General features: G+C 59.8%; 1 protein-coding gene across 3 annotated transcripts in view; it reads left to right on the forward strand.

Moving 5' to 3' along the window:
* Window positions 1–7,932: 7,932 nt before the first annotated feature.
* The window catches only part of CACNG5 (calcium voltage-gated channel auxiliary subunit gamma 5), a 28,551-nt gene continuing 12,644 nt past the window's right edge, over window positions 7,933–23,839 (forward strand). The window contains exons 1-2 of one of the 3 annotated variants that reach the window (XM_070774241.1): window positions 8,261–8,376; window positions 11,775–11,918. In XM_070774241.1, the coding sequence (XP_070630342.1) occupies window positions 11,840–11,918 (79 nt within the window). In that variant the 5' untranslated portion in view covers window positions 8,261–8,376; window positions 11,775–11,839. Of the gene's footprint in view, window positions 8,003–8,260; window positions 8,377–11,774; window positions 11,919–23,839 lie in introns of those variants that run through there. The other 2 variants (XM_070774242.1, XM_019982103.2) reach the window with 2 other exon arrangements.

The following is a 23,839-nucleotide window of genomic DNA, read 5'->3' on the forward strand; positions in this document are numbered from 1 at the left end:
GGTCCAAGTCAGTTCACGAATTTAGAATTCCTGGAGGAAAAAAAATAACAACAAGACTTCAAGTTCTGTGTATTACCTTGGCAAAAATTAAGCCTTCTTTAAAGATTAAAACCCAATTTTGGCAAGCACTGGGAAAGCCAGCCCTCCCCTGCGCAGTGGGTGGGAGTATAAATTGGTACAATCCTCCTGGGGGGAAATTTGGCACAAGTAACAAGAGTCTTAAAAATGCGCTTACACACAGCAGTTCTGCAGTGGGGGACTTTTTTCCTAAGGAAATAATAAAAAATGTTCACCAAGCCTTATGCACCGGGAGTTTGCCCAGCTCCGCTTCATGGCCTGCAGTCAACATGGATGGGCCCACCCAGGCCTAGAAATCTCTGGATCTGCGGCGCTCTGGGGAGGCGGACCTTTCCTGTCACTCCTGTCAGCATCTCAGCTCTTTCTTTCTAAAATCTTTTATTTTGAAATCATTTAAGACTCAAAAGAATTTGCAAAAATGATACAGAGTTCCCACCTACCCACCACCCCGATTTCCCCACGGCGATGGCTTACATAACCACAGCACATGATCCAAATCAGGACATCAACCGAGGAAAGGAACCACTAACCAAGCACAGACGGATCCCGCTCCCAGCCTGTCTTCCGTGCTGCGTGTGTTTCTATGAATTCGGTCGTGGGTACAGATCCCCGGGACCACCACCGTATTCAAGACCAGGGCCGCTCCGTCCGGGAACGCGGCGCCCCGGCTCCAGCCCCCGGCAACGGCTGCCGCCTCCCCACCGGGACGCCGTGGTTCCCAGAGAGTTACGGAACCAGAAGCACACAGCCTGCGGCCCTCTGAATGTTTCTGGCTCGCCTGCTTTGCCTCTTTTCTCGACATCTCAGCCGACCCCGCCTCCTCCTGGCTCCTCCCAGCGGGTCAGGCCGGGAGGCCCCTGACCTGGGACCCCCTGGGTCAGCCCCGTCGTTGGTCGAGCCCATGGGCGGGCTGCTGGGGGTCAGGCTCCAGGCAGTCCAGGCCCCTGTGGCCGAGGAGAGGAGCCGCCTGACCACGCACGCAGCTCGGCTGCCTGCCGGCGGGGCAGCGCAGGGCGTCCCGGGCGGCGGGGCAGCGGCTTTGACTGCGGTGGCTACTTCGCAGTTTGTCGGGAAAACCCCCAACGTCCATGGCCCACCTGGTCACCGTCCTGTGCCCCTCTGTGCTAGCAGAACGCAATCTGGGGCTGGCCTGGGGAGACCATGGGTCCTCTAGAGCGCTGGGGGATGGGTCCTCATGGTGTGAACCAAGCTCAGGAACCCCAGCGGCCTCGAGCCCCAGACACTGTGGGTTCTGGGCGAGGACACCTGCTGAGAGCCACCTCCGATGACCTTCCGAGGCCTGTGGAGGCCCTGAAGGGCTGTTGGGAGAGACCAGCTCGACATCAAAGAGGTCCGGGGGGCTTTTCAGTCTGAAAGAACATCTTGGTTTTTCCAGAAGTCCGTATCCAGGGCTCACTGGCAAAACACACTGCTGCAGCAAGAACGATTTATAGCAAAACAGCGCAAATAACAATAAGCTGACTTTGGAGGAAAGATGAAGGGCCAGAGAGGAGATGCTGGGAGATTTCAGTCGGCTGAACACAGAGAAATCGTTTGGAAGGTGGGACGATCCTTTGGTCCCCAGAGCCCTGAGTGACTCTGTGTCTCTGTGAAGCTTCCACCCCTCCCCAGGACCCTGACCCCTGACCATGACCCCTGACCATGACCATGACCTCTCCCCAGGACCTTGACCCCAACCCCTCGCCAGGCTTGGCCAGGACTCAGAAGGAGCAGAACCCAGTCGCCTGTGCAGGGCTCTTGCTCCACAGAGAGCGACACGGCTCAGATGGCAGAGACTGGATGACTGACTGGTATGGCAGTAAGACAGACCTGTTCCTTCTCCCGGGCCGTGGACAGAAACCAGGACCGCCCTCAGCGGACCGGCCGCTTCCCAAGCGCTGCCTCCTGCCCCGCATCCCTCAGGACGTGCACGTGGATCTGCTTTATTTATTTCAAGATTTCTCCTCCTGACATTTCTCAACCCGACAGGCATCTCACTGTGACATTTGGGGATTCGCTATTTTTTGCTGTGGGGACTGTCCTGGGCATCCCAGTGTCCGGCGGCGTCTCTCACCTCTGTCCACTGGACACTGGAGCCCTTCACCCCAGCTGGCAGCCAAAGGTGTCTCCAGACATCGGCCAGTGGCCTGGGGGTGGTGAAAAGAGTAGCCTCGAGTAGCGCTGGATGCAGGGGGCAAGTGGTCACCCCAGAGAGGAGGGAGAGTGGGGTGCTTCCTCCCCGGTGTGGCTCAGGACACTCTGCTATGACCCCCGGAGCCACCCTGTCCCCGCCTCTGTAGGGCCTCCGGGGGTGTCGTCTCCCATGAGGGATCCCCCAAGCAGGACCCCCCTCTACAGAGCCATCTGGGTGTGTTCCGGTCCTGGCCCGGCCCGCTGCCCCTCCCCGCCCCTCCTGCTTGCCGGAACGTGCCCGGCAGGCTGGTAGATGAGCAGTCAAGGAGCACTACCCTCCCCAAAGAGACTTATAAGTGGACATGTGACAAATAACCATAAAAAGCTGCTACTTTTCACCAGGCCCTGTGCTGCTAAATACTTTGAAGATACCGTTTCCTTCATTCTCTCCACAAACCCTCAACTTGGGTGTTGCGGGCTTTACGTGCCTGTTTCAAATGGTGAAAGTGAAAGTTGCTCAGTCATGTCCAACTGTTTGCGACCCCGTGGATTACACAGTTCATGGAATTCTCCAGGCCAGAATACTAGAGTGGGTAACCTATCCCTTCTCCAGGGGATCTTCCCAACCCAGGAATTGAACCAGGGTCTCCTGCATTGCAGGCAGATTCTTTACCAGCTGAGCCACCAGGGAAGATGAAACCAGAACTTAAGGGATCAAGAAATTTACCCGGGTCACCTCGTGGTTGACAGATGACATGGACTCTCAGACCCCTCTCACCCCGGCACGCACGTGCTGGGATCAGTGAGTTCCAGGTGGGCGGAGGTACCTCTTGTGGAGTGGCGGGGTCCCAGAGCTGGTCACGCCCCGGCTTCGAGCAGCCTTGACCTTCCACCCCAGTGGGCCATCCATCATCATCTTTGTCTTGAAGAGGGGCAGGAAACAGCATGAGCTAAGCTTTCTCCCACGAATGGACATCAGACCTGCCAGGAAATGTCAGATGTGTTCTAGTAGATGGTAAGAACCGAGGGAAGGAGATTTTTCCCTCTCCCCAGTACGAGCAGTGACTGTGATCTTTACAAGTGATGGCTGAGGCAAGTGTCACTCTGAATCAAGGTCTCAGGAGCTGGAGGCTTCCAGGTAACCTGAAGCAGGCCCATGCTTTGAGAGGCCAGTTTGTCCTGCCCAGAGGGAGCCCTAGAACCAAGCCCCAGTGACTCCTACAGACGTTTGCTCGCTCTGGAAGGCCGGCCAGAGCCGCTGGACAAGCTCCATGGCTCACAGGCCGCTGGGCCCAGCACCGCCTGCTCCCAGCTGCCCCCACCTTCGCTACCTGTGTCCTCAGACGCCTTGTCCTGGAGATCAGCGTCACGGTTCTCACCCGCGAGGAGGGCTATGGCACACTCACCATCATCATTTTAAAAAGGAAAATAACAACTATTAGGAAGAATGTGGAGAAATTGGAAACTTCATCCATTATGATGGGAATACAGTTTGCCTCTGTAGAAACTTCTGTCGGTTCCTCAACAGTTAAACATAGAATTATCCTGTGATCTAGCGATTCTGCTCTGATGTATGTACCAACCGAATTGAAAACAGGTGGCCAAATACATGTACACATGTGTTCACAATCACACTCTTCTCAACAGCCAAGCGGTAATACCCATCAGCCAGTGAGAAGATAAACAAATCGTGACACAATCGAAGGTTAGAAGCGAAAGCAACGAGTATTGACACAGCTACCACGTGAATGGGGCTCCAGACGTCACGCCAAGTATAAAAAGCCAGACACGAGGGCTGTGTATTGTGAGACTCCACTTGTATGAAGTATCCAGATGGTGGCTCCACAGACACAGAGGGCCGGTGGTGGTAGCCGGGGTTAGGGGCAGGGAGGAGGTGTGAGGACTGACCGCTGGGTGGTCCAGGGCTTCCTTGCACATTAGTGTCCCAGCTACAGCGGCCCGAGTAGGGCCCCGAGCCAGCGCCCAGTGAGAGGGTGGCCCACGCAGCCAGCGTCTGTGGATTTGGTGAGAAACACGTGTCCCTTCCTCGGGGGTCCGCTCCCAGGTTTCTCTCTTCGGACCTGTTCCCTTCATCCTCTCTGCATCCTGAGCCCCAGGAGTCACCAGGCGGGAGGTTTCCTGGACCAGCAGAGAGCAGGAGAGAGTCTCGGGTCGGGCTGCAATCATCACCTCTGCCACGCCGCTCCGCCTCCAGCACGCTTCCCGAGCCCACAGGGAGCTGTGCCCGCGTGGGCCCTCCTCCCGGGCACCTGCAGACCGTTCCTGCCGAGGTCCCTGCCACTGCCCCCCCTGCTCTGCAGCTCTCAGCCCAACCAGGCCCTCCTTTCGACGCTGTTTTCTCGAGCACTTGGCCGCTGTCTCTGCTTTTGTGAGGGAGAAGCCTTCGTTTGGTGCACGGTGTCCCCCCGCCCATGGAACCGTTTTATAAGCCAGAATCTAGTTGCCAAGGGGACAGATGCGGGAGCAGAGGCTGGACAGCTGGGCTTGGGGGACAGGGAGGGCAGCTTGGAGAGCGGCCAGTGGGGGATACAAGCGGCTGCTCGGTCACCCGGCAAGGACATGCGCGGCTGTGTGACCGCTCCCGGCCCAGGCCCCACTCCCGGGGCGTGAGACCAGTCCTGAGGGAGCATGGGCCTCAGGGCTTTTTAGGTCCCTGTGGGAGACCTGCCCGTCTCTCAGTGGGCTTCAGGAGGGCAGGGCTGTGAAACAGCTTGGACGGGACTGCGGGGGTGATCGACAAGGAGGGGCGTGCAGTCTGGGTGCCTGAGGTGGGGGGCGCCCAGGGCCCCTCGAGCAGCCGCGTCCACCCGGGGAAGCGATGCCTGCGAGCCGGAACGTGCCAGCCTCCTCGAGCGCCCTCATGTCCTTACTTCTGGGGCAAATGCTTCTTGAGGCCTCCGCTTCCTCGTGTGGAACAGAAGGGACTCAGCTCCTTGCCTGGAGGGCTGCTTGGGAGCCAAGGGTGGCGACACGTAAGCACGAGCGCGGCGGGGACGGGCGCCATGCTGCTGCTGCCCGCCAGCCCCGCAGAGCCACTCCGCCCGAGCTCAGGCCCCCGGCCCCGCCTGCTGCCACCCACCCCCGCCCCAGCCCTCCCAGGCCCTCTTCCCTCCCTCTGACACACGCACACACACGTATGTACATGCACACACACACCGAGAAACCCCCGGGCCCTGAGGTCACGCTCATCTCAAACTTGACCAGCATCTGCTGGGAGACTCCGACCCCGTCCACCCTGACATCCTGACACCTTCCTCTGTCTGTTCCCCTCACGCCTCATCCCCACTGGTGACTATGTGGACCAGGAGCTCGGGGTCCGCGGCCCATCTCCTTCCCGCACAGGCTGTGTAGCCCACGTGCTCCTAAGGGCGTGATCAGCAGGTACTAGAAAGTATGAGAAAGGGCGGGTGGGCGAGCAGGTGGGCAGGGAGACTAACTGGGTTCGACCACAGTGTGCAGCCGATGCAATGACCCTCCCAGCCCAGCGGCTTCACAGGAAAGCTTTTCTCTCCTTTCCAGGCCGTGCGTCCATCAGAGGTCAGCAGGGAGTTCTGCTCTGAGACATCACTTGGAGCGTCAGGGCAACAGCAGCGCTCCCCAGTCCCAAAGGCCACGACCTTGGACGGCGGAGCACTCACGGCCGCTACAGTCCCCACCTGGGAGAGACACATGTCACCGCTGCTCAGATGTCGCCCCCGAATTGGTCCCCTGAACAGGCCTGGCTCGAGGGGTGCCGAGCACACGGTGTGCAGTCTCTTCGCTACTGGCGGCGCCTTCGTGTGGGCCTTCCCACCCCCACCGCCCAGGGCAGCCGGCCCCACCTCCACTCTGGGGCCCCAGGCGCCCCTTCCTTCTCCAGGACGTGATGGGAGGTTTTCCTTGTCAGGAACAAGGCACGTGTGGCTGAGGGCACTGCCCCCCACGTCTGCCTCTAATTAAGACCTGACGCGTGAAGCCATCAGATGGGCCAAGGATTCAGAAAAGCCTGAGGCTTTATGAAACGCCTGAATCCTGGGAATGCATGAATTATTGAAAGGCAAGAAAGAAACCCCGGGAAGAGGGACTGCTCCATTATTCATCAGGCCTGGAGTCCCCAGGTCCCCAGGCACACTTCTGGGCTTCACACCTGCAGAATTTCCCCATCATGTCGACAGCAAGCTTGTCAGCAGGCTGCTGCGGCGGCTTGGAGCGGGGCTCCCGCCCACGGCATCCAGCGCCCGCCTCATTAGCTCAGCCAGTTCCCGGCCGACTGCCAGCGAGGCCGCTGGAGCAGAGAGCCACCCACCTTCCTTGCCTGGGGCGTCTGCTCACAGCCTCCAGGCCCCAGGTCCCAGCTCCTCGAGGAGCCAGAAGGCTTGTCGCCCTGGCCTGGGCGGGGTCCTCCGTTTTGTGCCCCTCTGCTCGCCACCCCTGCCTGCACCTCCCCACCGCCCAGACCGCTGCCTTTCCCCGAACATAACTGGTGTTCTCGTACCCTTGCCAGCCTGGCCCCTCCCCACGAAACTGCCTGCCCAGCCCTCTGTCCACCCAGGGACCTTCTCTTCAAGACCAGATCAGAGAAAGGGAGCTAACTTCTGTCACGGGCTGGGTGTTAGATGTTTGTGCAAACATCACCCCAGTGAAGTGTTGCAGTAATCCAATAAGGGGTGTGGTTGTCACCAGCACCAGCTACATAGTTTGTGGGCTCAGGGGCAAAATTAAAATGGGGTCCCTTGTTCAAAACGATTAAACAATTTAAGATGGCCAAAACAGACAAAAACAGATCTTGAAATCAGCTGAGCCAAGAGCAGGTTCTGGATGAGCGCACATACCCAGGAGATCAGCCCTGGTTACAGGGGAGGAAAGGGAGATTCAGAGACGTCAAGTAACTTGTCCAAGTCACACAGCTAGGTAGAGGCAGAATCAGGCTGAAGCCCAACTTCCATCTAACCCTTCCAGCTAAGAGTTTGGGGCTGGTGGGGGCTGGGAGGTCGAGAGAAGCTGGACTCCATCCAGATGGGAGATGTGGGCACCTTCAGTGGGCTGGCCTCTGCAGGAGACCCTGGGCGTGGAGAGGAACGCTCTCCTGGGGAAGGTGGGAGAAGACAAAAAGCTGGGTAGTTTCCAGGCCTCTCCACACGCCTTCGGTTGCTCCAGCGCCTCATGGTCCCATTTATACATGACAGCGTCCAGTGAAGCTCAGGGACCCAGAAAATAAAGGAGATATATAAACTGAAGGAAGAAAAAATGAAAAATATCGGTTGTTACCGTGGCACTAGCGGTAAAGAACCCGCCTGCTAATGCAGGAGACATAAGACAGGCGAGTTCCATCCCTGGGTCAGGAAGATCCCCTGGAAGAGGGCATGGCAACCCACTCCAGTATTCCTGCTTGGAGAAGCCCATGGACAGTAGAGCCTGGCGGGCTACAGTCCATGCGGTGGCAAAGAGTTGGACACGACTGAAGTGACTGAGCACAGCTCATCATTTAATGTACATATATTCCATCCTGTGCTTCCGAGGGGCAAGCAATGTGCTTAAGGGCACACACTGGGGAGCCAGGCGGTCCGAGCTGCGCTGTGCGGCCCCAGGCACGTCACTTCGGGGCTCTGGCCTCAGTTTTCTCATCCTCACAATGGGGTTGTTGGGCGGGAGGATTTCACAGAGCAGAGCGCTCTCAGCAGCGCCCAGTGCTCGGGAAGTAGTCGCCACACCAGCTGGTGGCAGAGCTGTCTTTGGATGGTGACGGCTATGGGGCTGCTCACACAGCTGTAGCGGCAGCTGGAAGCTGAGGGTAAGCCTGACTCAAGTAGGGGAGGGCGCCGGGGCGGGGCGGGTCCTGGCCAAGCTCTGGCGGCCCCCGGATCCCTCTGCTCCCCACCCCAGCCCCCGACTCCCCACCTGCAAGCCCCACGGAGCTGTGCCCCTGCACGCGCGCACCTCCCGGGTGGAACCCGCGAGCGCAGGGCCCCCCCACATCGCCGCGGCCGAGGACAGAGGCCCCGCCCCGCCGGCCCCGCCGGCCCCGCCCTCCCGAGCCGGAGCTGCGGCCGCTGGCGCGGGCGCCGTTCCTGAGGACGGACTGACGGACGGGGCGGGCTCCCAGAGCCCCGCGCGCAGCCGGCCAGGGCCCCGCGACCAGGGCCGGGCCGCTGCCGCTCCAGCGAGGTAGGAGCCGGGGACCGGGGACCGGCTGTCCCCTCGCGGGCCCCCAGAGGCCGAGCCCCCCGAGCCTGGGCCGCCGCGGGGCACCCCCCATTACCGCGGGGCCGGGCGGGGGCCGGACTGTCGCCGAGTGCGCGCCTCAGCCCCGCGCGCTGAAGGAAGGGGCGCGGTGCGGGGAGCGTGTGTGCGTGCGTGTGTGTGTCTCGCGGGTGGCGGGGGAGGTGACGACGCCCCCCCTGTGCGGGCGCGGCGGGACTGCCCGCTCCGAAGCCGAGCGCGCACGCCCACGACAAACTTGAATAGCGCCGCGAGCAGCGATTATCGGGTGGTGCGGGGGGAAGCCCCCCACCACCTGTCGAGCTGGGCTGTAGGTCCGCGCCGGCCGGGTGGTCCCACCGCGAGTCCGCCTGCTCCGGACGCCCCGGCGGGGCCTCGGGGACGGTGGGGGTGGCGAGGATGCTCCGTCCAGCGGGACAGGAGGACGTGTCGGGCCAGAGGCCGCGGAGCAGAGATGGACGCGCGGCGAGACGCGGGTGCGGGGCCGGGGGCCGTGCGGGCAGTGCAGTGAGAGATGGCAGCCCCCAGAAACACAGCGACAAGTCTCCCCGACCGTCCAAGCCCCTCCCCGTTCCAAAGACTTAGCCTGTCTTTCTGCCCTCACCCTAATTTGGCAGCTGGTGAAGATTCAGTGTGCTAAAAAATTTTTAATGAAGTCAGATAGCTTCTTCCTAGGATTGAAGAGAGAATCCCCTGGGACCTGGCTGGGCCAGGGGAGAGAGCAGGGAGTGGGAAGGGGGCCGGGGGTTCACATTCTGAGCCCCGCAGTGCTGACCCGGGTGCCTGCTTGCAGTGCTGGGGCCACTGGCTCTCACCTGCTCCCCTCCCCGGGGCTGGTCACATCAGTGTCCCTTTTTATGGTTGAGACTCGATCGGGAAGGGGCAGGGATCCACCACTTACTGGACAAGGGCAGGACCCAGCAGAGGGGCCCCACATGGGGGCCTGGCTTAGTTTGACAGAAGCCACACCGCAGCTGTCCCCATGCCAGCCCTTGCCCCATGCTGTCCCGGGGAGAGCAGGGCTCCCACTGCCGCCGGTGCCCACTCAGGCCCACTCCCGCAGCCCCATGTGCCCAGGGTTTGATGCATTAACAGCCCAGATTGCACCGGGGTGGGCACAGGGGTCTTTGGCTCAGACCTGGTGTCCTGGCCCCAGGACATCCCAGGACCACAGGCGTCACGGTTGGCTGCGCGCTTTGCTGACCCACAGCCAGCACTCCCTCCCGGAGCCCCCCGCCTGCCTGAGACACGCGAGCTCAGCCTCACTTCTCCACGGATCTGGCAGCTGGAGGCAGCTGGGGACGTGTCCCAGGGCCAGGTCCCCAGGGTGCTTAGAAACAGGGCAAAAATTATAGCAGCCACCAAGACAGCCCCACCCCAGACTTCAGGCTCCCTCTCACGTGGGGGTGGGGTGGAGCCGGGCGCCCTGTGCACTGTGTCGCTTTGTGGCCTTGGGCATCTGGTGGGCTGCACTCCTCACCGCCCCAGCTGGGAGCCGGCTTTGAGACCTTGGCCATTCTCGGCCAGCGAGGTGGGGTTCCGTGGCTTGCAGTTGGGGAGGGGAGTGCAGGGGGAGGTTGCCTCAACAGTTCACACTTGACCTGAGGAGGCAGGCCATAGGTCATGGTGGGAAACACGGGCTCCAGCCTCAGCTCCCTCATCTGGAATGGGGCCGGGGTGTGACGTGAAGCAAGGACACAGGTGTCGTGTTGGCTCATTGGGGATGACCAAGGCCGGTCGACTCTGCTTCCTCCAGGCCCCACCTGACTCTTGGATCCTGGACTCGAGAGGTGGGGACCCCTCGTGCCGTCCTCAGAGCTGGGGGCAAGGGTGTGAGTTACTGTATCAGAGACGCTCACAGATTGGGCTCAGGTTCCCAGGAAGCAGGTGGGACATAGGAACCCAGTTTTTACCCAGCCCCACCTCGGGGGAGCTGACCCTTCTGCTCAGGCTTCCAGCCAGCTGCCCTGGCCTGCCCCGCACAGCCTCCTGGCTCATTTCTGGGTGGTCAGTGAGCACACACCGGCTCCTCGGTCTATCCTGGCTTTGGGGTCAGCCTTCCTCCCTGGCAGAATCAGGACCAGCTACTTGTGACCTCAGGGACACCAGGAAAACCCACCAGACAGCATCCTGCTCCCCTCAGCCTAGCTGTCTGCTGCCTAATATTGCACCATTAGAGACTCATTCCTTTGCCTATGTGTGGCTTTGTACCCAGTTAAGTCAGCTACTAAACTTAGGCATAGGTGACTTGTTTAAAGGCTTTCAGGACCTGAGGGGAGATGGAGAGGGGAGGAAAGAGACGTGCTGTGCTGGCCAGCCTCTGAGTTCCGCGGAGAAAGGCCCGGCTGTGAGCTCCCAGGAGAAGGAAGGGTTTGGGGAGTCGGTGCGGGGGATGTCAGGCAGGGAAATTTGTGACCCTCAGTGAGAATTCTCAGCGGGAATGTGGGGCAGGCGGTCTGCTGAACGAGGAACGAGCAGATAGAAGCTTCCAGTCCCGTGGTGGGGGGGGGGGGCGGAGGCGGGGCCAGTACCCTGCCCCTCCCCACCCCACGACTGCGCAGCCGCGTGGGGTGTGACGGGCTCCGGGTGTAGGAGGTGATCTTAGCTCTGACGGAGCCGGCTCGTCGCGCTGGCCGTTTAAACTGCCGCGTTATTTGTCAGGTCAGCAGATGCTGGGCTGTGCTGGCGAGGGTGAGCGGGACGCTCCATGTGTCCCCACAGCCCCCGGCGGCCTTCCCTGGGAAACAGCAGGAGCATCGTGATTCATGCAGACCCCTGAGTCTGGGGGCTGCAGGGTTGGCTGGGGTCACCTTACAGCTCGTGGAGGTGGCCCCTGGCCCAGCCAGGCACGCGGTCCTGGGTCTTCCAACACGAGGGCCAGTGTTGGGGGGACGTGGGGGTGAGAACTGACCGTCCCTGTTGAGGGGGGCCCCCAGCAGGCCCGCTGCAGGAGGGGCAGGCCAATATCACTTGGGCTCCTGGGGCCTGAGCCGTGGACCGGGCTTGCCTGCCGATGGCGCAACGGTGACCATCTGCCGCTCGTCCGGGTGCTGCTGAGGGCAGGGCTCAGTCCGGGGCTCAGAGGTCGTGTGTCCTCGGGATGACCTGTTGCCATGAAGCCCCAAAGCACAGCCATCCTTAAAGATTGTTCTCAACCATGTGTGCGTGCTGAATTTATCCAGTCGTGTCAGACTCTGCGGTCCCATGGACAGTAGCCCACCAGGCTCCTCCGTCCATGGGGTTTCCCAGGCAAGATACTGGAGTGGGTTGCCGCTTCCTCCTCCTCCAGGGGATCTTCCTGACCCAGGGATGGAACCCTCCTCTCTCGTCTCCTACCTTGACAGGCCGGTTCTTTTCCACTGGCGCCCCCTGGAAGCCGGTTCTCAAGCATGGCTGTTCTTAAGGAATAATGGTGGCGGTGATAGTGACCACAGGAGCTCTTCGTTCTCTGTCTGTCATTGAGCACCTACTGTGTACAGGCTGCTCCTGTGAGTAGTGGGCACACAGGGGAGGCACTGCTGGCCTCTGGGGCAGATTATCCTTTGGGGGAGGGGTCCCGTGCTCAGCGGGTGTTCAGAAGCAGCCCTGGCCTCTCCCAGTGGGGATACACCCCTCCTGCTTTGTGACACCCAAACGTGTCCCCCCGGAGGCAGGCCCGAGGTCCCCTGGAGGCCAGCGTTGCCCACTGGCAACCCCACTGGGCCCTGACTATGAAGAAAAGACTTTTATCCCGTTCCCTTAGAAGCAAGCTTTCTTTAGAGGGAGACACGCCATATGTGCTAAAGAAAGAACAAGCCAGCAGGCCGCGTGCTGGAGAGGCGGGCGGGCAGGGTGGGGGGTGCTGGTGGGGCGGGAGGGGGGCTGGAGAGGAGGGCAGGCGGGGTGGGGGGTGCTGTCGAGGTTGGGGGCTGGAGAGGAGGGTGGGCGGGGTGGGGGTGCTGGTTGGGGTAGGGGGGTGCCATTTCTCAGAGGGGCTCAGAGGAGGCCCCTGGTGACAGGCCCTGGGCGAGGCGGGAAGGAGGAGTCCAGGAGCAGGAGGAGGGGGCGTGGGACGGGAGCAGTGAGGCAGGCTCCCCCGAGGGCCCCAGGCTCGGTCTCTGAGAGTTCGGCCCCCCCCGCCCCCCGCCTGAGTGGACGCCAGCCCGGCCTCTGCCCTCAGGTGAGCGATGTCTCCTCGCCTCCTTCCAAAGCCCAGAAGGTGAAGCGGGTGCGGAGAACCCCTAGGACGTGCACTCAAGCGTCCACACTCTGCTGTCTCAGACTGAAACGTGGCCTTGGCAGCCGCACAGAAATGGGTCCAAGCCCCAGCTCAGCCTCGGGCCGGCCCGGAGCCCCCGGGGCCTGGGCTCTGCGGGTGGGGGTGTCGTCCTTCGTCCCCTGCGCCCCTAGGAAGACGGGGTTGGGGGGGCAGGAGGGGCAGGCTGCACCCTCCGGTCTTGCCCCGCCACAGGCTCCTGGTCCAGATTCGAGCATCTGTTTGCTGGGCGGCAGCCCTGCCATCTGGAGAAGTCAGAGCAAGGTCTCCAGAGGTCGAGGGAAATCAAGCCTCCCTCTCTCCCCCTTCCCGAGAGCTGGAGAGGGGGCCCCCTTTCTGCATCACAGACCCCCAGGCCAGGCTCTGGGCTCCTCCTTGCAGCAAACGGGCTGGAAGCTCCACGGTCCCCAAGACTCTGTGTTAGAGAATCTCAGTTAACCACTTTGCAAGTGACTCACGGCAGAAATACGTTCCTATTAATGCCTGGAAAAGTGGGTTTAAAACTTACCCGAGAGTTAAGACTCACCGGTCCGCACAGGACGCAGAGGACCTCCCTGGGAGCACCGCGCTCACCCCTCACCCCCGCCCCCACCGCGTGCGGGGGTGTCTCCCCCGGGGCTGGAATGCCGGATGGGAGACCCTGCGGGGGACGTCTCTGGACCATCGTGCTCAGGGCTGTCGAGGGTGTGAGGCCCTCTCAGGAGGAGTGTGCCCCATGCGGAGGGCTGCGTCCTGGGGCTCCAGGGTCCCCACTGCCTGTGGTTTCCAGGGATGACCTTGCCGGGAAGGCAGGCCCCAGATCTCCTTGCTGGATTCTTTAATCTGCCTGTCATCTATCGTCTGTCTGTCTAAACCTATCATCTGGCATCTATCGATCTATATCTATCAATCGATCTATCATCTATCTATACATCTATCTGTCATCTATGTCTCATCTATCTGTCATCTATCCGTCGTCTATCTGCTGTCTATGTATCACCTATCACCGCTCAGTCATCTGTCATCTGTCACCTACCATCTATTAATCTATCATTTATGTCTCATCTATCTACATCTATCATCCATCTCTCTACCTGCACCTGGTCTAAGCTCTGGCACGAGGGACCATCACCGTGTCAGGCTGGCGGACAGACTCTCTAGTCGGGGCGTGAAGGCTTGGTGGCTCTGTGACGTGGGCTCTTGGCTCCCTGACCAGGAACCATACCCCCATCCCCGGCATTGCCAGGCAGACTCTTGGCCGCTGGACCACCAGGGAAGCCCTATCACTACTGCAATCTTTATTCACTGGAAGAAGATGCCCAGTGGGTGGATGGCACTTTCTGTGCCTGCCCGGCTGCCTGAGGCAGGAGGGCCGTAGGGAGCAGCCCTCGAGTCCTCGGGGTGGGGCGGGGGCCACAGCAGGAGCGCCCTGGCCTGGGGGTGGCACTGGAGCCCAGAGCTGAGCCCTGGCCTCTCACTGTGGGCCCAGGCAGGTTCCCATTCCTCTCCAGGCCCCCCTCCTCCCTAAAGCTGGGGCAGGAGGGAGGGTTCCGTTTCCCCACATGTTCCAGGACCCCTGCGGTGCTTCAGGGGAGATCCCAGCCCCCGCCTCGTGGAGCCCTGAGGGCCCCTGGGTCTGGAGCTCAGGTCTGAGCAGAAGGAGTTGTGGAGGGAGGAGAGAGCGGAGGCCAGGAGAGGGTGCGCCTCCCCCTGAGCCTGGGGGCACCCAGGTTCTCTCCACCCCCCACCCCACTCCAGACGGGCTTAGCCAGCAGTCTGCAGCGGGCATCCTTAAAATGTGAAAATGATGGGGGGGGTAGGTAGTGGGCCTCCCAGGAAGCTCAGTGGTAAAGAATCCACCTGCAATCCAGGAGACATGAGTTCCCTGGGTCGGGAAGATCCCCTGGAGAAGGAAATGGCAATCCACTCCAGTATTCCTGCCTGGAGCGTCCCATGGACAGAGGAGCCTGGCGGGCTGCAGTCCATGAGGTCACAAAGAGTCAGACATGACTGAAGTGACTGAGCATGCACAGGGGAGGCAGGTGTGCGTGTGGCCTTTAGGAGTTTACACTTGGCCTCCAGCGCTCACTGCTCAGAAACCTTGACCAAATGACCTGTTCTCTCAGATTTCCTCGTTGGTAAAATGATGTGATAATAACAGCGTTGCTGGCAGGGTTTGGCGGGGTGAGTGGGTTTTTTTTTTTTTTTAATTTTTTTGTTTGCAAACACATTTGACAGCTGAGAGGCCTGGGGGTTGGAGAGGCTGTGCCTTCGCTCATGGTCACCCAGTTAATGAGCAGCAGATGGAGATCTGAACCCAGATTTCTCGGGGCAAAGCCTGGGAACTCCTCCTGCTCGGAGCAGCTCAGGCAGAAGCAGCAGTGGAGTAGGGGAACCACGGCCTGTCCTGGGGTTCAGGATGTCTGGTTTCACCAGGACCCAGATGGGGGACTGCGGAGGAGGTAGGCTGTGGCTGTCACAGCCTCCACCCTCAGGGCCTGCGAGCGTGTCACTGCAGACCATGGGCCCCGGGCGCCCCAAGCAGCTGGCTTGACCTTAAAAAGAGCGTGTCAGCTGCACGAGACTGTGGGGCCCACCCCAGGGCCGTGGGCAGGGGCCCACGTGTCAGTCGCCTGGGGGCGGCTGAGGCTGGATATTTCTAAAGGACAGTGGCACCACCTCTGTGGGTCTGGTTCAGACCTGCTGCTGGTTAAACTATTAGTTAAGTACCCCCGGCAGTCTTGGAGGCTTCCCTGGTGGCTCAGACGGTAAAGAATCCGCCTGCAATGCAGGAGACTTGGGTTTGATCCCTGCGTCGGGAAGATGCCCTGGAGAAGGGAGTGGCAACCCACTCAGTATTCTTGCCTGGAGAGACAGAGGACAGAGGAGCCTGGCGGGCTACAGTCCACAGGGTCACAAAGAGTTGAACACGACTGAGAGACTGGCACGCTTCCAGCAGCTGTGGGCAGTGGGCTTTATCATCCCCATTTCACAGATGAGGACACGGAGGCCCAGAGGTGTGAAGTAGCTCCCCTGAAACCACAAGGCTGACAGGTGGCCCAGCAAGGGCGGAACCCTGGTCCCCGCGGCGCTCAAGGGGGTGCCAGGCCCCTGGTGTCAGCACCTGGGCAGGACCGGCAGTGAGCAGCGGGGGAGGAGGCTTGGGGGGGACACGTGGTTCAAGAGCTACGTTTTGGAAGGCGGGCCACTGCGGTCTTCACACCCCCCGTTGTTTGTTGTTTTAATTTCTCGCTGTCGAAGTAGCTCCTGTTTCCGGAGGGACATCTGGGAAGTGAGAGCCAGGGTTCGTTATCCAGAAGCAGCCTCTGAGCTGCGGGAGCAGCCCTCGTGTGGCTCAGGGAAGCCGCCACCGCTGGGCATCGTCACCCAGATGGGGAGGGGTCCCCGCGTCCCCAGAGCCCACGCCTGGGTTCCCAGCCCTCAGGGAGGGGCGGCAGGCCCTCCCGCCCTGGAGCCTGGCTTCCGTGAGCCCTTCTTGGAAGGGACGCCCTGCAGGCCCGAGGCCACCAGCTCAGGGCAGAGGGCGTGGGGCAGCTCTCACCCAGACAGGACCTGGCAGCTGGCCTAGCCTGAGCAAGGCCAGAGGTGGAGCCGCTCCTGGCAGGGCTTCCAGCAAAGCCGCAGCAGCCGTCCCTGCGTGCTCGTGTCTGCAGCTCACCGGGGCCAGCTGGGCAGGGGGGCAGATCTGGGCCTGGGGAGAGAGCTGGGCTCTGGAGGGGCACCCCCACTTGGGTCCTGAGAGGATGGGCCAGGCCCCTCGGGAGCGCAGGTCCCTGGGTACTTCTCCTGTTAAGAGCAGGCAGCCCCCGTGATGGTAACACACATAATCAGAACTGACGCTGACGGGGCTGCACCTCGTGGTGAGCCCATTTTGCAGAGCAGACGGCGGGCTCGGCTGCTCAGGGCTGCTCAGGGCTGAATCCCCAGGCTCCTCACCACCTCGTCCCCAGAGTGGGCCGTGGGGGTGGGAGCCTGACCGCGGTGCGACCTCGTCATCTTCCTTCTTTGAGCCTCAGGTTCCTTAATTCTAACACGAAGGGGCAAGTTGTTTCCCCATCGGGTGGTGCACTGATAAAATTAAGAGGCAGATGACGGTGGTGTAGACGCCGACTCGCAGCACACAGAGCTCCAGACACGGTGTGAGTGCTGCTGTGAACGTTCTCTGAGGCGTGTCCCTCGAGGTGGAATTGCTGGGTCTTCTGGGGATTCCAAGCTTCCCAAGTGGCTCCGTGGTAAAGAACCCGCCTGCCCATGCAGGAGACGTAAGAGACTCAGGATTGACCCCTGGGTCGGGAAGATCCCCTGAGAAGGCCCTGGCAATCGGCTCTAGTATTTCTACCCAGAGAATCCTGTGGATGGAGGAGCCTGGCGGGCTACTATCCTGGGGTCGCACAGCACAGGACACGATGTTTAACTTACTGAGGCATCACCACACAGCTTTCCACAGCAGCTGCACCGTGCCCCACTCCCACCAACAACGTGCGAGGGGTCCAATTTCCCTGCGTTTCCGTCAAAGTTTATTTTCCCCAAAACCCTTTGAATGATGGTACCTGTATTTCATGGCCACACAGGGGCTCAGACCGTGAGGCGATTTGTCCAGGGCCTCCAGCTACATGGTCACAGAGCCAGACCCTGCACTCCTGACTGCCCACCTCCCCCCCTGCTCACGGGAAGCCAGGCTCCCTGGAGCCTGCCTGCATTCCTGGGTCCTGACTTAGCACCCACACCCACTGCTCAGCACGGCTTGTCCTCCAAACGAGAGCCCGCTGAGTGGTGCCGGCAGGCGTGGGCAGAGTGCTGGCTGCCGAAGGTGCACCTCCCCAGGGGTGATGGAGGCAGGCAGACACCCCTGCTCACCGCTGGGAAGCAGGTGACATCTGGTGTGAGTCTCGCTTGGTCTCAAAATAGGTGGCTGCTCCCTGAGGCGCGAACCTCGCTCACCTCTTTGTCCCAGAGGCCCTAGGCGCCCGGGCCAGCCTCACTCACTCTGCAGAAGGAGCCTGGCCGGTCTGCGGGGCTGGTGGATGCCACGTCCAGCACCAGTGCCAGCACCAGCTGCCTCCTTCCGGGGCCCAGGGCATGTCTGTGACGGACCTCGAGATGGCTGGGTGGGAAGTGGTCACGCAGCCCCCACCTCTTTACTGGAGGAGATGTCTCCTGGAGAAGGCAGGCAGAATTGCTTTGTGTGTGGAAACGTCTTTTTTTTTTTACGCTTCTGCATCAGGACAACCTAACCCTGCTCCCCACCCACACTGAACTCCCCCTCCACCCTGGACCAGGCCTTGCAGTGCCTGTGTGTGTGTGCGTGCTCAGTCGTGCCCGACTCTGGGACCCCGCGGACTGTAACCTGCCAGCCTCCTCTGTCAGGGGATTTCCCAGCACGAGCGCTGGAGCGGGCTGCCATTTCCTCTCCAGGGGGTCTTCCTGACCCAGGGGTCGCATTCTAGTCCCCCTCCTCGCAGGCGGGCTCTTTGCCGCAGTGCCGCGGGGAGGCCAGTGCCTGTGGCTGTGATCTTGGCCTTCTCCTAGACCCACCCCGGCAGCCTGGCCCCCAGGACACGACTGCGGTCTGGGTGGTCGCGTGGTCTCAGAGCCGGGCGCAGAGGCCACCCCCACCTCGGTCTGCGCCACCTCAGCTCTGTCACGCGTCCCCTCCGAGCCGAACATCAGGGCCGCCAGGAGTCCTTGTGGGACCGAGTCAGACCATCGTGTCGAGAAGCGCCTGGAACGTGCAGCTTCAGCCGAAATGCACAGGGAAGCTAAGGTCCAGAGAGGTGAAGCGGCGAGCCCGGGGTCACGCAGCTGCGATGGAGCTGGGGTCTGAACCCCGAACAGATGTGAGTGAAGAACGCTCGGCTTTTGGGACCAAGCCAGGCTGTGAACCTGCAGGGGAAAGATCCTTCCACACCTGCTTCCTTTGCTCTGGGGCATTCACTGCCCCCAAGGACATAAAGAAGAGGGCCCCCAGCTAGTGGCCCTGGACTCGGTCCACTGAGGCTGGGGGCTGGCCCGGCACCCACCTCTGAGCCCCAGCGGGGGCACCATCTCAGGCACAGGGAACCCTGCTCTGCCTCCTACACCCTCAGTCACCGCCCTGAAGGCTTCCCATGGACGTTGCTCCAGACCTCGAGGCACCCCCGTGCCCCCCCAACCCCCCTCGGAAACTTCCAGAAGCTTGGGTGGAGAGCGGCTGCCATGTGCCAGGAGCTGTTGTGGCCCCACCCACCCTGCTATATTTCATTATTGTAGCATCTGTACCGAGAGGGTCAACTCAGACCCAGCTGAGAAGGTGGAAGGCCTGGGGGGTCAGCGGAGAGTCTAGGTGGCACAGCATTGGCAAAACAGCTGCTGCCAAGCCCGGTGGGCACTGGAGAGCCAAGCCCAGAGCTTGTCTTCACAGGCAGCTCAAGGCCGGGCCAGGTGTGGCTGGGCCCTCTGCATGGACCCCCTGTGCTCCACAGGCACTGTGACTGTCCCCTCGGACCAGCTCCACAAATTCAGACTAAAGTGTTACTGGCTGATGATGCCGTTTGCACCACTTGGATTTCAGCTCATTTGAGCCCAAGGTTGGCACCTTTGTGTCTGCAGGAGCAATGGGTCTGGGGGGTCCCTGTTTGTGTTTTTCCGATCCTCTTCCCTCATCTGCGCAGCCAGCTGGTGACCTGCGTTCAGACCCCATTGAGCAGGCCCCGTGCTCGGTGGAGAGGAGCCAGGACATGCGTGTCAGATGCAGGGGCACGTGGGCCTTTGCTGAGGACCCGTTTCAACCCAAGGGCAGCAGGCGACGGCTGGCCATTAAGGGAGCCCCCTGGGTTCACCCAGCATCATGATCAGTTAGTATCGAACCGCAGCCGCGTCTCCTGCCGACTCTGTGGACGCAGACAAAGCTCGGGAGGTGCATACAGCACAGAGACGTCACTCCCGGTATTGATCTCGGCCCCGCTCCCCGGACTGAGCCGCGCACCTCCCCGCTGACAAACGTGCCGCTGTGGGAAGGCTGAGGACCGCTCGGCGTCTGAGGGCCCCCGGGGCCGATGCACTGGGCGGGCAGGGCTCAGGGGGATGAAGTCAGCCCGGGGAGGGGACAGCGGGAAGCAGCCGTAGGCCCCCTGCCTCGGCCATGCCTGCCCCTGGGCGGGGCCCACCCAACCTGGATCCATCACGGTGCCCCCGACGGAGTTCTGGGAATCACACTGGGGGGCTCTGTGCTGGCGTCTGCCTGGAAAAGAGTCCTGCCTCATGGGGAGAAGGGTGGACACGGAGGACTGCACCCCAGAGGACGCACGGTCAGGTCCTGCCCGCCTCCCTGGGCAGGGCCGTCTGGCAGCAGCCTGTTTGCTCACCACAGAGTGGATCACACCTTCCGGAACAGCGTCTTCCTGGGCTCAACGGAGAGAGCCTGTGAGGTCCCAAACCTACACGACAGTGAGACCCCTTCAGTGCGGGGGACGGGAGGGCGTCGCTGCTGCCGATCAGGCAGTCAGCACACAGGCCTGCACCCTGCGCCTTTCCCTGCCTGCCTGATGACTCCCCCGCGGTTCCCAGGCTCCCGCGCGTGTAACCGTCGTGGGACTTGATTCAGATCACTGGAAGGTCTAGCAATTACATGATTAAGAAAGGCGATGAGGGAGAGGAACTGCAGCCCCTTCGTCCTCCAAAGGGCAGTTCTCAGGACAGCTCCCCGCCAGCTGGGCCGGGAGCTGAGTTCCAAGTCCCGCGTCAGCTAGGAGAGGCAGAGAGCAAGGTGATGGGTGGCCGGCCCCCAGCCCCACAAGCCACTCAGCCCCGAGAGCAAGGTGCTGGCGGTCTGCACGCTGCCCCAGCCCTGACCCCCCCTGGCATGTGCCGCCAGCTTCACCCTGCCCTGGGTCTACCCCGGCAGCCACGACCCCCTCCCTGGTCTTCAGCCTTGGACTAAAGTTGACCTCAGGAAGGTGCCCCTGGCATCTGTCCCCACCCCCCACCCGCAGCTGATGGCCTGCAGAGCTCCATATGACTTGAGCGTCTGCACACAGAGGTCAGCTGTCCATTAAGCTATGGAACCGAACACTCCACTTAGCCGTGTATATGGGGCACAGTTAAATAATGAAAACAAAAATAGAACATTGCAGAAGCCTGGGGCAGGCTGATCATGCCCCAGGAAGGAGCAGGGACCGCCACCTGGGGGCGGGACAAGAGGGTTGTGGGGGGGTCACTGCCAGCCACTCTTTGTCAGAAAGCAGCTCCGGTTTAAAATGTTTTTTCTCTATATATAGGTCATCTTTTGTTAATTTTTAAGTGAAAGTTTATACACACACATACACATACACACATCCCAACTGGAAAAATAATTTGTGCTTGTTACAGCACACTGGGAAATTCAGAAAAGTTGAAAGAGTCTTCCTTCCTCCCCCTGACTCCATAATGCTGAGCAGCAGTTAGAGCTCTTTGGAAGCCCCCAACGCCCCTCCCAGGAGAGAAGGGGGTGAAAAGCAGGCACAAAATTAGAGACTCCCCTTTTTGTCAACAGTGAGCTCAGCTAACACATCCAGTGACCAGCACTTAGGAAGACTTTTAAATATACAGTTGATTCAGAAAAAGAAGTCTTCAAGGAACTCACACTCAGAGTCTTGAACATGTAAACCTACTCCCGGGGGACTGCGGACATTGGACCCAGATACGGTCTTCCCCGGTGGCTCAGACCGTAAAGAATCTCCCTGCAGCACAGGGGACATGAGTCCAATCCCTGGGTCAGGAAGACCCCCTGGACGCATGGCAGCCCACTCCAGTGTTCTTGTCTGGAGAATCCCATGGACAGAGGAGCCTGGCAGGCTACAGTCCATGGGGTCGCAAAGAGTCGGACACGACTGAGCAATTAACACTTTCACAGGCAGTATATTATGATCACCATTTATATTATATTATGGTCACTGTTTCGTGTCTTTACTGGATGAAGCTGAGAAAGCTTTCACAGAAGCCATGAAGTTTCAGATTCTTCTTTCTACCCTCTTAATGGGCAGTGTGGCTCTGGGCAGGAATGGGGGCCTAAATCTGCCCATAACTGGTCATCTGTCCAGGTGTGTCCACTTCTTAGGGCGCAGCGGGCATCACCATGGTCAGCCGGCAGGGGGCAGGTCAGCCACCGCCCCCCCACCTGGTGGGGATTGTCCCTCAGCACCCGGAAGACCACTAATACAAAAACGAAAAACACGATGCCTTTTATTCCACAGAACCAGCGAACAGGAACAGTGAAGTAGAAAGAAAGACCCGTCCATCATCCTGCAGTCAAAGCACCCGTGACGACTATTTTTGTATTCACGAAGTCACGTAACAGATTTTTTCTTTTTTACAAAGCAGCAAACTACTGGCGTTCTGTATCCCCCTTTTCTGTTTTTCATTTGACATTTCCCGTAACGACTATGTGACGGTAGATTGAGTTGATAAACCATAGCTCATATAACCCTTCCCTTTCGGAAAAGCGTCTAGGCGGTTTTAGCACTTTGCTATCACAGACACCTCTGTGTGTTTTTGTCCTTACATTTTTATCCGTTTCCCTAGTGGCAATTCCCAGAAGTAGCCTTGCTGGGATGGAGAGAAATGAAATGCTTAACACTCAGTGGTGTTTGCTAAGTTGCTTTCCAAAAGGGTAAACCGCGCACCCCCTCACCAGCAGAGCATGAGAAACACCAGTTCAGATGTGAGATTGTGCTTTTCTAATTAAAGTTTCCTCTTTGGGTAAGTTGAAATTCATTTGCAGTTGTGAGAAATCATGGGATTTCTTACAGAGACAGCCCACATGCCCTGTGCCCAGTTCCCCCAATGGTGTGAACCGAGTTCAGTCATTCGGTCACGTCCAACTCTTTGTGACCCCGTAGACTGTAGCCTGTCAGGCTTCGCTGTCCATGGGGTTTCCCAGGCAAGAATACTGGGGTGGGGTGCCATTTCCTCCTGCAGGGGATCTTCCAGCCCAGGGATCGAACCCTCGTCTCCTGCATCACCTACTGCATTGCAGGTGGCTTCTTGACTGCTGAGCCCAACTCCAGAGGCGCCACGCCACGCGGGGACAGGGGCACCACGCCACGCAGGGATCGAACAGCCAGGGCACCGACAGGAAGGCAGTCAGTCCAGGACATTCTGCACCACAAGGTTGCTGCCTGTTGCTCTCTTATGACCAAACTGACCTCTCCACTCCAGGCCCAACACCCACTAATCTATTCTCCATTTCTTTATTTTTGTCATTTCAAGAATGTTATATACTTGGAATCATGAAGAGAAGTTTAAGGAAAATTATTATCAAAAAACAGATGTAACAAAGTTAGAAGAATTATAGTGAATACATTTTGAATTAAGTAGTCTGTAGATTAGCACTGTCCAATAGAAATATTATGTGCACCACAGAATGTAATTTAAAATTCTCTAAAGCCACGCTAAAAAGTATAAAGACATAGGTAAAATTCATATATTTTTAGGCCAGTATACCATTTCGCCATATAACCCATGTTTTTATAAGTCATTAGTGGGGTGCTTTACCTTCTTTCTCACGCAAAGTCTTAGGACTTTGCAGTGTGTATTTGTACGAACAGCTCATCTCCGCTTGGATCAGGCATACACATTTCACGGGCTCGGGAGCCACGTGCGGCTGCCGTACTGGATGGCTCGGTGTGGGTCCAAAGTGAAGGAGGTCCAACCGTGAGTGTGGATTCTGTGCATCTCCAGGGCCAGAGGGTCCCTGAGTCAGCGAGTGGCTGTCAACCTTGGTTACACATTAGAATCACCCAGGATTCTTGGAAAATACGGATGCCTCACCCCCTCCCACTTCCTCACCCCTACAGAGGGTTGGCACTCGTTGGTCTTGGAAGTGAACTGGCATTACTGGGATTTGTTTTGAATTCCCAGGTGGCGCTGATGAGCAGCAGGGAGAGGCCCGCTGGCATGAAGTGTCCTCTGGCACCCCCGTGTCCTCTGGGGTCCTGAGGGGCCCTGGGGACACACGCAGGTTCCTGCCTGCCCTGACCTCTTGGAGGGCAGGCACCTGCCTCTCCGGAGGGCTCTGTGCTTCTGGCCCTGCAAAGCCCACCCTCATCTCTGCCTTGTCCAGTTTTCCAGTGCGATGCCCATGACCTCCCGCCCCCAGGGCTCCGGGCTTGGGTCAGTGCCTATGTGGCCAGTCCTGTG

The sequence above is a fragment of the Bos indicus genome, chromosome 19 (assembly GCF_029378745.1).
Source record: "Bos indicus isolate NIAB-ARS_2022 breed Sahiwal x Tharparkar chromosome 19, NIAB-ARS_B.indTharparkar_mat_pri_1.0, whole genome shotgun sequence".
Taxonomy (NCBI): Eukaryota; Metazoa; Chordata; class Mammalia; order Artiodactyla; family Bovidae; genus Bos; species Bos indicus.